Genomic DNA, 16,032 nt, shown 5'->3' with positions numbered 1-16,032 from the left:
CATGAGGTTGCGGGTTCAGTCCCTGCCCTTGCTCAGTGGGTTAACGATCCGGCGTTGCCGTGAGCTGTGGTGTAGGTTGCAGACGCGGCTCAGATCTCTCGTTGCTGTGGCTCTGGCGTAGGCCGGTGGCTGCAGCTCCGATTCGACCCCTAGCCTGGGAACCTCCATATGCCGTGGGAGCAGCCCAAGAAACAGCAAAAAGACAAAAAAAAAAAATTATTGAATCGATAATTTTAACCAGATAATGAGAAAAAAAATATATATATATAGGAAAATTGCCTGATTTCAGGCAGCCTCTTTTACGATTAGAGTCTTAACTTTATATTCGAAACCTTTCATCACTGCAGTAAGAGGCAATGACACCCTATCTTGAGTACTCAATGCCTGGCATAAAGTCAGCATTCACTAAATTGAAGCTTCTGGTACAGATAATCAAGTCACCGACCATTCACAGATTAAAACATTTACTGACAGGCGTTCCCGTCGTGGCTCAGTGGTTGGCTAACCCAGCTGGCATCCATGAGGACGCAGGTTCGATGCCTGGCCTCACTCAGTGGGTTAAAGATCTGGTGTTGCTGTGAGCTGTGGTATAAGTTGCAGATGCGGCTCGGATCCTGCCTTGCTGTGACGGTGGCGTAGGCCAGCGGCTGCAGCTCCACTTTGACTCCTAGCCTGGGAACCTCCATGTGCCTAGGGTGCTGCCCTAAAAAAAAAAAAAACAAAACATTATTGACAAATTCCATGTTGGAGAATGGAGGAATAAAAAAAAAAAAAGATTTGTCCCCATATTCGAATATAATGGGTTTGTCTACTGATTAAAAGAGAATGGTTGTAGGATCTACTAAATATATTACCTGATCATTCTGCTTGGCCTTTAAATCTTGAACTTCTTTCCTCAAAGATGAATTTTCTGTTCTTATTGCCTTTTTCAAAGACACATAAGAATAACATTAATTTTCTAAAACAAACAGCTAGCTTCAAAATACACTTCGCTCTTCATTTTTCTCTAGCTCCTTCTTTTCACTTCTGAAGGTCCAGAAATATCACTTGTTCTACATGTCTACAATTCCATAGCTCCAGAGCTAGCCTAATGGATTTTTAATTCAAATACCCTCACAAGTATTTCTCCTCATGTTTCCACAACCTGAAAACCATAGTTATTTCTCTCCCTAAAATCATATACATCTTTTACCTTATTTTTCCAGCAATCCTATCCCAAATTGCGTTAGTTAAGGTTAATGAAAACCAAAAACTGCAACTGCATTCTCTCCTTCCTCGGGCTTCCAATAGCATTTCATGAACTTATCAAGCCCACTAGTTACTGTCTGATTATAACTTGGATATGAGTGGAGGTGGGGAGGCATATTTTACAACTATGATAACAGTTTAATACTTAATACTTCATTAAGACAGTGAATGCTACAATCAACCACACATTTTTGTATTTATAATAAAATGTTAAGTTTAATGAAAAAGGCATCATATATATTCGTAAAATGTTGATGACTAATATTAAATTTAAAATCTATGGGAAAAATATTACACATTACATGAAACCCTTTCATGTTCACTGAATAATCAATGACAAGGAAAACAAGTACACAAAATGCTTTACATTCAGTTCTTCCTCTTTAGTGGCCACCTGAATAAGTCCAGTTTCAAGTAATTCTTCTACAGTCTTCAACTTCTCATCTTTTTCTTGAATGCTGAAATTATAAATTTATAACATATGTATGAACTACTTTTCAAGGAAAATGATATGGCTCCTAAATAAATATTTTACACAGAGACCAACTCCTGTGTCCATCATTCCTCATAAACATTCAATTCTAGAAAGGTTTCTGAGGATTTTTGATCATGGTCTAAGGTAAGCAGACCTTTACCAAAAAGTAAAATGTATTCAAGTTATGTATGCTTACATGCTAGCCTAAACAAATAAATCATGGCCACACATGACACCTACAAACCTAATGTAAGGCCAAATCAATCAACAGATACCACTCTCTTCCATTATTTTTAAAGAATTTAGATTAATATACTAATAATTCTGGTATCTCAAACTTGGTAGAAATGAGTCATTAAAATATTTTTAAAAATTTTAAAGCTCTTACCATTTTTCCATTTGTTCCACGACATCTTTATTAGGCTAAAATAAAATCAACAACAAAAAAAGTTTAATTTTACCAAGTTTGCATGAGGTAAATTAAAACTAGTTTAGAAATAGATTAAAAAAAAAAAAAAAAAAAAGCAGCAGTCATTTATTCATTCATTTAGCTGCACTGGTGGCATATGGAAGTTCCCAGGCCAGGAATCAAACCTGTACTGCCATAGAGACAATGTTGGATCTCTAAGATAATTGTTTAGTATTAATTAGTTTCAAAATTTAAGATGATCCACATCTAAAGCCTGCTAATAGTTAAAGAATTATTTAATTCAGGGAGTTCCCTTGTGGTTCAGAAGGTTAAGGATACAGCATGTCACTACTACAGCATGGGTTTGGTCCCTGGCCCGGAAATTTCCACATGCCATGGGCACAGCCAAAAAAAAAAAAATCATTTATTCAGGCAATGCAAGACAGAAGAGAAGCAGCTACACAAAAGACATAGAAAAAGATGACAGTACAAAGTGGGCTTAAAAAATGAACTAGTCCCTTGTGAACAAATTTTTAATTACTATAAAGAAAATCTTACAGTAAGAAGAGAATTTGCCCCTCCTTTACATTAATTCTTCAAATCTAAAAATCCAAGGCTCTAAGGTCTTGCAGGCCAAGAAGGAGGCTTTGGTTTTTTTTTTTTTTTTAACTAAGGTATAAGGCAAGTGCACAAAACCTGTGACCAAATGAATGAATTTTTAACATATAGATTTCACATAACCACTACCTAAGCCAAAATATAGAATGTTTTAAAACTGATTGTAAAGTTTGTAGCACATGAACATATTCTCCTTGTTAAAAGACATCATATGAGCTGACCTTGGCCTCTGACCCCTTCTTCTAGCATCCCCTCCATACACACAATGTTCTCAATGCTACAATTTACTATGTACCCAGAAGCAAGGCTTCCTCCTAGATGTTCCTAGGCCTTTAGACAGCTAAGTAACATGACAAAACAGATTTGGGGGCTTTTTCCCTTCAACATTCTCCTCCACCCACCCCATTCCCTACCTGCTTTCTCTTATTTGCTAGTTTCTTATTGTTTTCCAATTTTATTACAACCATTTTCCACAAATACTATTAATTTTTCTTTTGAAAAATCCAAGTCCTAAGATTTCACTTATTATATATTTCTAAAAATTAATACCCTTTTCTTCAATGCCTGAGTTTATGCCCTCAGTTTTACAGATCTCAAATATCACAATACCCTAATAATCATTTTCTCCCTGTCTCTAGTTCATAAAGAATATATTGTGAGGGGTAGAGAAGAACTTTCCAATGGGAAAAAATTTTCCCACCATCATGAAGAGGACAGGAGCTGTTAAGAATACATTAAATCATGTTTATGAACTGTGAAAAATAAATCATTCAGTAAGTTTATAAATCTTTCATCAAGATGGTTTTTGTCCCTCTTTATTTTTGATGACTATCATCTCACATAAAGACAATACAAAATTTGTAACTACGTGTGGTGATGGATGTTAACTAGACTTAATTGTGATCATTTCACAATATAAACAAATGTAGAATCATTATGTTGTTCACTTGAATACGTAAAATTATCTCAATTTTTAATAAAAGAACACTATTAAGAGTCCAAATTATCTGCAGCTTAATCATTTAGCTATATTATATCTTGGTACTATGTAATTCACTACCACATAAGTTCAAACACCTCATGGTTACCAGAATGATCCATCTAAAATACTAGACAAAACACTTACTCATTCTTTCAACATCCCTCGGCAGCATACCAACATGCTAGATCAAATGCATGGTCCTTACACAGCACAGAAAGTCCTTCATGATTAGGCCCTAGCAAATCTTTCTCTACTCTTACACCTCATACTTGCACTTCCATAATATGCCAATATGCTCTGAATATGCCAATTTTGCACACTTCCATGACTTTTAATATGACTTTTAGCACTCAGCCTGGATTGTCCCCTATCAGTTCAGCAAATTCTTGGCTATTTCTCAAAATCAGGTTTAGCTGTCCCCTCTCTGTGATGCCTCTTTGCCCTTACTCTTCTTTAGTATCTCTTCCTCTAACGTTGTACATACAGTTTAAGAATTTTATTCATCACACTTTTATGTGCATACATCTATCACCACAATAAGCCATATTCTTGAGGGCAAGAACCAAGTCTCATTCATCTCTGTAGACTTAGCTTTGTAGCATAATACCTAGCATATTCTCAATTAGTAAAAATTTAATGGACTGAATATCCTTTAACAAGGTTACAGTTTAATAACTACTCTTGGTCAATTGCTCAATGAACATTCAGTTGCATGAAATTGACCCAGCTTAGCACCTATCCAACATTTTAAGTTAATATATTATTATTCTAATCCAATCTAATTTTTCCTCCCTGGATGATTTTCAAAACTGTATCTTACACAATAGTGAATTCTTCTGCAATAAAATACAACCGGCATCAGGAAAAAAGAAAAAAAAACTTCCTGCTCTTATAGTTTTTACTTAATAATTTAATCGCTGAATCTTAAAAATCTACTATAATAAGAATAAAAAAGAATGTTATTTCTTTGCTAAAAAGTCAAGACGGTCAAAAAAAGGACATTTCAGGACCCTTTCACCAAAAAGGTTTATTAATCTAAGTAAATGAGATCTTAATAACTGATTTGTTTATAGGATCTGTAATAACCTGTTACCTTACCTGGCATTTGTCTTTCTGCTTCCTACACCTGAAGAAACAACAACTTGGCACCATTACTGTTTTCTGCTGCAATAAGCTCAATCTTTTCCTCCAGGATAAAAATCCATGAGGAAAAAAAAAAAAACAAAAAAAAAACAAAAACCTGAGTTTTTTTACATAACTAAACTGTTCATCTCCCAACTGTCACTTAGAATTCTGACTGCTGGGTAGGAAGGGGTTAAAGAAAGATGGAAATGAAGGAAATTAAACTTATGCTAATCTTTATCTCTTCCTTCACTATCAATGGCAATAAAAATGACTAGAAAAAAGCCAAAGAGCTGGTTCTTTGGTTCACCAAGATGAGAATAGAAGTCACAATGATAACCAAAAACACAACATCACAGTCAAATGCTTTCTAGACGATTAAAGAAAAAAAAGCTTTCAGAACAAGAAGAAAAATCCCAAGAATTACCCAAAAGAGCAAATATTAAAAGATAGGTTTCCTCTCTTAAAATAATTCTTTTAAATAAATTTTAAAATGTGGTTATGAAATTTTATTCTGTTGACTGCTCTTTATATTAACAAAATGTCTAAACATACACAGAAACTTTATACCAGATAGAAGGCTAACTCAATAAGAAAGAAATTAGAGGACTTTTTAAAAATATTCACTCTCGCACTTACAAGAGAGAATTTATGTAAAATGTCAGATTGGAAATTGTTAGGGTATCATGCTATCTTAAGGGAAAAAAATTAAGGCTAGTGATTTTACTCTTGTCTAATGATGAAGAATACCGTCTTCAGTACAGAACAAAAGTGAAAAGAAAAGATTAAAAGTACCGGTTTAATAATTCTTATTAAACCCTAAATAAGAATTACCTGCACCTCTAATCCTGGAATTCTAGGGCAGATTGAAAAGTTTCTAGGCATTTGTTTTACCTCCTATGAAGTTAATTTTACTAAGTTTAAAACTTTATATACTGAAATAGATGTTTCAGAATCTGTGATAATCAACTAAAAAAAAAAAAAACCTGCATTCTGCTTTTCTCAGTAAGAATTAATACAGCTAAAAAATATCTATCATATTTTACTAATCCAAGTCACCAACGATGCATATCACAACTGATAAAAAAAAAACTTTACATAACACTAAAAAATTAAAAACGCCTCAAATTAAACACTAACCAGAGACTAAGATACATCCAGAATTCAGAGATGATAAATTTACAAGAAAAAAAATTACAACTGACGACGTGTCATATCTGTTAAAAGCTATACCACAAAGGGAAGTAAGATTTAAGAACAGGACTTAAACACCATTTTAGCATCACAGTGGCATGAAGTCATGACCCTCCCTAAACATCATCTGTTCAGCATTTTCTCCTCTACTATCTTCAGTTTGAAAGGGCAAAGCATATACAAAATAATAAAGATTATGCAAAGCACTTAATACCATATTTGAGGAGGGAAGATAAATAATGGATTATTTCTTGACAAGTCAAAGGAAGTTAACGAAATACTTGCCAAATAATTCCACAGCATTTGGCACAGCTACTTACACCAATTCAATATCTGCCGAAATGTGCATTTTAAAAGAAAAAGCATGTACCTGCTAAAGGGAGTGCTATCATTCACAATAACTTACATTTCAGCTTCTAATAAAACGTGTCAAAATTTGACAGTATTGGAGAAACATGCAAAGCTTCTATTTCAATGTGTCATCTAATATGAAGACTTTCTAGAATATTTCTTAAAATTGGAATTCAAAGAATTATTTGGAAGAGTAAGAAGGCAACCCTTAGGAATAGCCATAGAACTTGAGTTTACAGAGCCATGCTTACTCAGGCTTCTACAGTTTTGATGGCTTGCTATAAACACAGCAATAAATATGATGGCAGTAGGGCTGGAGATGAGATGAAAAAAATAAATATTCTAAAGGGAAGGCATTAAGGCTTAACACATTTGTTATATGCAAAGCACTAGGCTACTCACTATACAAATACTTACCCTTTTAAATCTAATAAGCTTATATGTAAATAAAATCTCAATGTAAAAGACTTAGAAGGAGAGATCTGAGAAATGTTAATCAATTTGATCAAGATCACTCTGCATTTAAGTGCTGGTAGGAGGTTTCAAACCCATTCGCTTTTTAAGCATTCACATTGCCTTAGAGAAAAAAAAAAGTGAGGTTCCAAAAGTCTAAGGACTATTATCCTGAAAGCCAAATGTATCAAAATAACTTAAAGAAATTATTATTTTTTTTAATTTCTTCCTTCTCTCTTTTTTTTTTAAAATAGGGCTGCACCCACAGCCTATGGAGGTTCACAGGCTAGGGTCGAATTGAATCACAGCCACCACAACACCAGATCCTTAACCCATTGAATAAGACCAGAGACCGAACCTGCGTCCTCACGGATGCTAGTCAGATTTGTTTCCACCGAGTCGCAAGGGGAACTCCAGAAATTATTTTTATGAATTCTATTATACCTTTCAAAAAAAAAATTCTTATAAACAGGTTAGCATTAGTTTCTTCTTAGGAATAAAAATTATATTTTCCTTTACTTAGATACTTGATTTATGAATAGAAACGCAATTAAAAGACATATCTACACTTCGATTTCTAAAAATGAACGAGTTGATTATTATTTTAAAAGAAGCAGATCTTGCTACATACTGGTTATTTCTAACTTAGACTTCATGAAAAGCCTTACCTGTTCAGAAATAAGAGTCTGTAGCTTTTGAACTTCTAATTGTAAAGCTTTATTTTGGTCATTTAGAATCTAAAAGAAAGAATCTCAATTTACTCTTTTATTGAGAAAAGGTAACAAAGCAATCATTTAAATGTGGGTTTTTTTGTTGTTGTTAAATCAAAGCCATATACAATTACTAAAAATACTTATAAAGTGACACATGAATCGTATACTGACCTAAGAACGCAAATCTCACATGGCTCCATTTTTCACTGTTTCAGTGAATATATTTCCAAAGTACAGGAATCCAGTAACAGTATAAGGTACATGGACAATGGTCTCTAAAAAAGTTTCTACTGAGACCTCCTAGTCAATCTTGTGGATTATCCCAAACAGTGTTAACACTGTGCTTAGAACCCTTTCATGTGTATTTCAAAGATTTGAACAGTTTGTGCCAACAAATTCTGGGAAAACCTGCTTTCCTAAGTGAGTACTCACAGGATTCCTGCTAAGTTTTTAAAAAAAAAAAAAAAAAAAAGCAAAGCAAAGAAAAAAAAATTTTTAAAAAAACCAAATCTTACTGCATGTAGCGATGTACCCTGGCAATCAGAATGTTTCATAATACTCAAGCTGTTCGCATGACCAAAAACTAGCACTATACCAACAATGGAGACACATAAAACCATCTCAAGCTACCAAATGAAAACTGTAGAGAAAAGGTTGGGGCAAAGCAAATATCAACGTTTGGGGCAAAGCAAATATCAAAGGTCTATTATAAAAACAGGTAAGTTAAAATAATTTAAGCAAAAAGTCTATGATAAAATTAACTGTATAATTCTCCAAATAAGCTACAGAAACAATGTTTCGGAGTGATTGCATATAAAAAGTAGTATTTCTACATTCACTTCAATTGAAAATTGCACAAGGTTGTTCAAGAAAGCTGAGTTGACAAGGTTAATTACACACCTTAAATTCTTCCATTTTGTTTGAAATCTCACATTGTAGCTGCTCTTCAAGCAATCTTATTTTATCATCCTTAACATGAATACTATGAGAAAAAAACAAAATTGAATTACTTCATATATTAAAATTAAATTACTTCATATATTAAAATTAAAATACTTCATATATTCAGAAAGCTTACATAAATTATGTGCACAACTATCAGTTATAAGCAGAAATATTTTCTGTAATTACACTTGAACATAAACGTATGAATGGTTTCATATACAGCAATAATTTAATCACCTTTTTTGCATCTTCTCCAGTTCATGTGCAGCAGCAGCCTGTGGTGGGAATAAAATAAGAATTGTATCATTTCTCAGGAAGCAATCAAACCTATTCTTTCACTATTTTTAATAAGTTATATTTTCAGAAATTTGGAATTGTTAAAGCAACAGCATACACTACTGCACACTTTTTGTTGTCCAGTATTTTATACTTCTCACTGATAAAAGATACATCCTTTTTTGACTGAATAGTAGAAAGTGAAAACAAATTAGCACATTGGGAGTATTTTAAATGAATCCTCAGTTATTTCAAAAGTTATCAATTTCTTGGATCAAACATTAATTTCAACATTAAAAATAGTAACATTTAAGTGAATTGGGAGAATTATGGTCAAACAAAAGAGGCTTTTAATAATAAACCATGAAGCCAAACACAAGTAAACATTATATTTACTATTTACATGGGTAAAATTAGGGCTTGCAATAGCAATAAAAATAAGTATAAACAAACTGAAATTCTAAGGTTAAAAGCAATAAAGATCTACCTGTTCATTTGCCAGGGCCTGTAATTTCTGCACTTCAGCATTTAATAAGAAATTCATGTTCTGTATATCCTAGAACAAGAAGGAAAAATAACATTGTAAGTATTTAATTTATGTTAAATTTGAAGTTTGTAGCATATGTCTTCTACTTAAGCAAAGGTCTCAAATTACAATTTCTCCCCTTTTTTTGGGGGGGGGGGCCCACACCCACAGCATATGGAGGTTCCCAGGCTAGGGGCTGAATCAGAGCTGCAGCTGCTGGCCTACACCACAGCCACAGCAAAGCCAGATCCAAGCCACGTCTGCAACCTACACCACAGCTCATGGCAACACCGGATCCTCAACCCACTGAATGAGGCAAGGATTGAACCCAAACCCTCAGGAATACTAGTTAAATTTATTACCACTGAGCCACGATGAGAACTCCTCAAATTATAATTTCTTAAGTCAGAAAGAAAATCATCAATTCCTATTATTTAAAATATTTTCCAAATTACTGTGAATAATATCATGTGAGAAAAGGCCTTTGAACTTCTCCTCTTAGAGGGATAAAGAGGGGTTTCTAATTCAGAAAAGAGATATACACTTTTCAAATGAATTCCATTTTCCATTCTTCATATAGATACTCGTACAAAAGCAGGGTAGTTCAATGCCTATAAAAAAAACTGTAGCCATTTATATAATTACTTTACCTTAAGTTCCTCCTCTTTACTTGCTAAATGATCATGTTCATTTGCTAAAGAATCTTCAGTCTGTTTTATTTGCTTATCCTTTTCTGCAATCCTTAACAGGAGACAGATTTGTACATTCAATAAACATTTAGAAATTTAGTCACAAATCAAAGGATTAAAAGCCTCAAATATGGTCATCCTTATTTAAGGGGCTTTTCAAGTAACTACACCTCCCATTTCTATAGACCTTTTCAGTTTAGTAGTAACTATCACATGCATTATTACAACTCCTTAAAATATATACACCTATTTTAAAATCTGAGGTCAAAGAAGTTAAATATACCCTCACAAGCCTGGCAATGTCAAAAACAGATTTTCAGTCTTCTGAACTTAGGTCATCCATGTCTAGGCAAATAATATAATACACACACATAAAAAGAATTTTGTTTTGGGCATATCACCACACAGTTAGATACAGAGTAGCTACAACTACTTATTAGAAACAAAAACTAATTTTCTCCCACTAATCTCCAATTACAATAATCTCTTCCACATAACTGCCAAAGGCCAAATGGAAAAAAGTTTCCCCAATGAACTATACTTTAATTTAAAAAAAAAGTTTCCCCAACTCTTTTTATGACAAAGACACAAAAAACACAGAATGTATAATGCTTAGGAACCAAGCTCACTGAGAGGGAAAGTGTAACTTGTTCCAAATCCAGTAAAGAGAATTTTTTTAACAAGTTAGAACATAAAGTTAATCATGAGTAGAGACTCTTAACAGGTATCAACAAGTGGTAATTAAGTAATTATAAGAATAACATAGAAAGGCAGTCTTACACTTTATGTAATTCTTCTGCTAGAGCTGAAGCAGAGGTCTAAGAAAGAAAAACAATGTCAACATAAAAGCCTTTAAGGAAAAGTTTTAGTCATACAATATTCATCATAATAGAGCTTTAAAAACTGAAAGCAGTAAATGTACATAATAAAGTTAAGGCAGTGTCTGGCCCATAAAGAGTGATAACTAAATAACAGCTACTATTCTGAAAGTAAATTTGATCACCAATAGCCAGTATTGGGGAATTACACACCATAAGACATTTCTAATAAAATAAGTTGACAAGCAACTCATATACAGGAAAAACAGCAGCAAAGGCCATTTTTCATCCCTATGATTCTTTTCGTTAGTAATAATTTCCAGTAATTACCATTATTATCATAAATGATACCATTACCATAAATGATACCATTTATGATTAAGAAAGTAAGTCATTTGGTAATACCCATGTTCATCTTTACTTTTCAAAAAGTACTTAGAGTACTCTCTAAATCTTTAATTTCTAACAAATTGTCCTGAAGTACCTCTCAGCTATAACTTAATATCTCAACACAGAGCTGACAATTTATGCATACATATACCTCATACACATACAACCCTTTCCTATATTAAATAATTCTTTCCCAATTAATTTTAGACTACAGTATCTAGAAAGAAGGCAATTACAAAAAACAAACAAACAAAAAAAAAAACTTTGCAATCTCTAAGTTTTGGGATTTTTCAAATTGCCTGAACTTTAAAGACAAGTTTTTAATGTTAAAACTACTTTTTTTTTGTCTTTTTTGTTGTTGTTGTTGTTGTTGTTGTCGTTGCTATTTCTTGGGCTGCTCCCACGACATATGGAGGTTCCCAGGCTAGGGGTTGAATCGGAGCTGTAGACACCGGCCTACGCCAGAGCCACAGCAACGCGGGATCCGAGCCACGTCTGCAACCTACACCACAGCTCACGGCAACGCCGGATCCTTAACCCACTGAGCAAGGGCAGGGACCGAACCCGCAACCTCATGGTTCCTAGTCGGATTCGTTAACCACTGCGCCACGACGGGAACTCCTAAAACTACTTTTTAACAAAAAGAAAAGTGACTTCTATTGTAAGCTAATACTTTTCTCTAATTTTGGGGTGCCACACCCATGGCATTATGGAAGTTTCTAGGCCAGGGATTGAACTGTGCCACAGCAGAAAATGCTGGATCCTTAACCCACTGTGCCACAAAGGAACTCCTACAAATTTTAGGATTTTAAAGTTGAAGAATCGAAATTCAGATTCATAGTATGTATATTATGAAAACAAGTTAAGTACTTTTAAGTTTCTTCTCTTTCTTCTTAACGCTATACTATTATATTCTAAAGGCTATATACCTGTCTACCTATCTGTCTATCATGTTCTATGATATTGATGTCAAAGAATAACAAGTATTACAATACCACCTGCAAATGTTTGGAAAGTTTCCCTCACAAAAGTGAAGTATAGATGTAAAAATTATCCTTTGGCATATATAACCTGAGAGCTGTGGTTAACATACTGCTACCACCTGAGGGTATATAAGGTTTTCCCTTATGGTTAGTCAATATTTTGTAAGAACTTTTAATACATAAGTCACTAATCCTGACACCGTTTGGCTAATTCCTCCTGTTTTGTGACAGAATGTTGAACATTTTGCTCCTCTTAAGGTAAAAACTCTCTAACCCACCTTCCCATTAGTCAAATTTGGATTTCTTTTTTATAGCACTATACATAATTATCAGAGTGCTTGGCACTCAGGATCATCCCATTGACTCACTGACGAGTTGCTCAACCACTAATCCAGTGCATGGCACTTAACAGGCACTCAGATTATTTACACGGCTAGGAAGATATTAGTAACGACAACCAATAAGAGAGCACCATTACCTGGGCTGCTATCTGAGAATGGAATTGTTGAATTTGAGCTTTCAAAGCCTCATTCTGCTCCAAAATATCCTTTAATAAACAGTAATCAAAAAGGAGAGGAAAAAAACTGTGCTGTTAAATATACCAATGTAGATGAACAAGATGAGTTACAGGTATATCTTTTTATTTTAAAGGCACTCTTAGATTCCAAAAGACATCATTTAAACAACAATGATTAGGCATTCTATTATGAGCTAATTTCTAAAGCAGAAATTTAAAATATATTGTACAGTTCCTAATATATTACAAAAAGCATAAAACTGTGGATGAAGACATCTTTGAGTACATATTCAAACAAACCATATTGTGACAACTGCTCAAAGATTAAATTAAAATTATTCATCCCCACTCCAAAATTAAGGTAGACTGCCCTCTCTCATCTACACAAAACACATCAAACCACTGCTCATCTTTACTTTTTTAAAAAAGGGAAAATTAGATACCTGAATTTGCATTTGTAGGGACTCTTCTTTGTTCACCCTTTTTTGCTCTGATTCCATTAACTGCATTAGTCTTTGCTCCAACTGCTGTTTTGATACCAACGTATCTGTAAGCTTACTATGCAGACTCTGTACTTCATTTTCTTTGGCCACAAATTTACTCTGTAAATCTAATAGAACATTACATTTTACAAAGGTCTCCTTCTTTGCCTGATTGCTTCTACATATCTTTAGTGTAAGCTTTATTTCCTCTAGAATACTCTCCTTGAATCTCTCCTCTGCTTCCCCTCTTGCATATTGCTCCTCTGATCAGCCTCCACTTACTTTTTTTTATTTGTTTGTTTGTCTTTTTGTCTATTCTAGGGCCGCTCCTGCAGCATATGGAGGTTCTCAGGCTAGGGGTCTAATCGCAGCTGTAGCTGCCAGCCTACACCACAGCCATAGCAACGTGGGATCCAAGCCGCGTTTGTGACCTACACCACAGCTCATGGCAATGCCAGATCCTTAACCCACTGAGCCAGGCCAGGGATCAAACCTGCAACCTCATGGTTCCTAGTCGGATTCGTTCGCCACTGCGCCACGACGGGAACTCCTGCACTTACCTTTTTCACAGTACCTGCCACACTGCACTAATTCACCTGCTCTCCCAGAGCTTTCTGAGATCGGAGATAGCCTTTTCCCTATATCCAAAGCTGTGCCCAAGGCTGGGCACAAAGTACATAATCAATAACTATGTTAACTGAATGGTACATGGATGTTTAAAATTCTAGTATCACTTCTTACAAGCATTCTTAATTTCCCCAAAGATATTTTAGTAAGTTATTTAGCGAACTTCTTGTAAATTCCCTGTACTATCCTACCTGGAGAACAAAGAAAGATATTGAAGGCTAGCAAATGTCCTGGTATAGGATGAAGTAAAAGTTTTCTGTTTGCATCTCTTCTTACCAACAACCCCAAAACAGTAAAGAAAATGAAAAACTAACTAAATTGCCTTTGATGCAATCAGAAAATAAATGTTAACTCCAAATCACAAGAGATTATGATAAAATAAACTTGGCAGCGATGAGGAAGGGGAAAGTAAAAGCTCAGGAAGTAAGGATACCAAACATCTTGAGAGCTGCCTCTCTGCCCCATAAAATAAATAAGTCCAAAACAGGGGAGGAAACACACACGCCCACCAAGGATAGAGAGACAAACATAGAGAAAAAGAGAAAATGTGTATATCTGCATGTGGATGAACATGTGTGTACATATGTATGTTATGTATGTTTTAAGCAAAGTAAGGTATCACTTCTCTCTCCTCTCTCTCTTTTTTTTTTTTTTTTTTTGCTTTTTAGGGCAAAACCCATGGCATATGGAGGTTACCAGGCTAGGGGTAGAATCGGAGCTACGGCTGCTGGCTTATACCAGAGCCACAGCAATGCAGGATTTGAGCCTCGACTGCCACCTACACCACAGCTTACGGCAACACCAGGTCCTTAAGTTACTAAGCGAGCCAGGGATCGAACCTGCAACCTCATAATTACGAGTCGGATCAGTTTCTGGTGCGCCAAGATGGGAACTACAAGCTATTACTTCTGTAACAAGATACAAATAAAAGAACACAATTCAAAAAATAACTCCTGAAAATTAAATATATAATGGTAATATCCAGGATTAGAACTCAGAAGAGCACATTTCTTACCAATAATATAAAAGTTAAAACACCAAATTCATGCCATCAAAATTCTGTGGGTAAAATTATTTCCAACCTAGACCTCTATATCCAGTCAAACATGAACTCTACATACCAATCAAGCACAAAGGTAGAAGGAATAAAACACACTCAAAGCCTCAACAAATGTACTTCAAAGCATACTCTGAGGAAGCTACTGAAAGACAGGCTATTAAATCAGGTAGGAAAGCAACAAATATAGCCATGACATAGGATCCAGAAAACAGGGTAGAGACTAAAGGAAGTCTCAGAAGACAGCTATGACCCAGCCTAGAAAGCAACAAATACTGGGGCAGGAAGACTGAGGACTCCTGAGGCACAGCCCCATTAAAAACAGACAGTTTCTCCAGTATCTAATATATTGCTGGAGGAAAGGAGAGGGTTAACGAGTTTAAACTTAGGTAAAATTTTAATACAACAAAGATCAAGCAAGTTAAAAGCATTAAGCAATGATGCTTAATATTTAAAAACATTGCTTAGGAAAAGACCTTAAGTCTTATTCATCTTGGTTCAGCACTGAATTACATAGTATAATGATATAAACATCGAATATGGGTATAATGAGAAAATATGCATAGCCGTATCAGGAGAATAAGTGGAAGGTGGAAGGAATGGTGTGGGAGTATTAAGCCCTCACTTTCTAGAACAGAAAGTCAACAGATCCCTATCAAGAGATGGCAGTGTAAGTAGAAATACTATGCCTACGATAGAAGATACTAAAAGCAAAAGTAATTGCTTCAGATCAGAGTGAGATTTTATTGTTTATAGTTATATAGTTATAAATAGTTACATCTAGTTGATAGTTGCAATTCTTTTAGCAAAATTCATTTGTGCTTTGTTGATGAAATACATTAATTAAAAACTAATATATTTTGAAAACAAACTTTATAAAAAAAAAAAAGGTCATCAAATACCTTAGATATATTTAAACATTAACCAAAGGGAAATACCTAGGGGGTGAAAAAAAAAATCAGAGGAAACCAAAGGTCCCAAGAGCCAAAACTCTGTGTGACCCATCCTATTGTCTGCCACTGTATTTTACTAGCTCACCACCACTTTCATAGGAGGAAAGGGAATAGATAATACACACCGAAACAAGCTCCATTATCTCCTAGATGAATTCATCAAATTAAGAATAAGTATTAAAAGTTAGCAGTTAGGCAGTTTTA

At 34.5% G+C, this 16,032-nt stretch overlaps 1 protein-coding gene across 6 annotated transcripts in view; it reads right to left on the bottom strand.

Moving 5' to 3' along the window:
• The window catches only part of KTN1 (kinectin 1), a 116,824-nt gene that overhangs the window by 45,811 nt on the left and 54,981 nt on the right, over window positions 1-16,032 (bottom strand). For all 6 annotated transcript variants that reach the window (XM_047767413.1, XM_047767417.1, XM_047767414.1 and 3 more), the window contains 11 exons: window positions 13,153-13,319; window positions 12,671-12,739; window positions 10,782-10,819; window positions 9,963-10,053; window positions 9,274-9,342; window positions 8,748-8,785; window positions 8,466-8,547; window positions 7,521-7,589; window positions 2,112-2,146; window positions 1,616-1,706; window positions 855-923 (listed from right to left, as the gene is read on the bottom strand). In XM_047767413.1, the coding sequence (XP_047623369.1) occupies window positions 855-923; window positions 1,616-1,706; window positions 2,112-2,146; window positions 7,521-7,589; window positions 8,466-8,547; window positions 8,748-8,785; window positions 9,274-9,342; window positions 9,963-10,053; window positions 10,782-10,819; window positions 12,671-12,739; window positions 13,153-13,319 (818 nt within the window). The remainder of the gene's footprint in view (window positions 1-854; window positions 924-1,615; window positions 1,707-2,111; window positions 2,147-7,520; window positions 7,590-8,465; window positions 8,548-8,747; window positions 8,786-9,273; window positions 9,343-9,962; window positions 10,054-10,781; window positions 10,820-12,670; window positions 12,740-13,152; window positions 13,320-16,032) is intronic.

Source organism: Phacochoerus africanus, chromosome 2, assembly GCF_016906955.1.
Source record: "Phacochoerus africanus isolate WHEZ1 chromosome 2, ROS_Pafr_v1, whole genome shotgun sequence".
NCBI classification, from domain to species: domain Eukaryota; kingdom Metazoa; phylum Chordata; class Mammalia; order Artiodactyla; family Suidae; genus Phacochoerus; species Phacochoerus africanus.
This window is presented reverse-complemented; position numbering and strand designations above follow the sequence as displayed.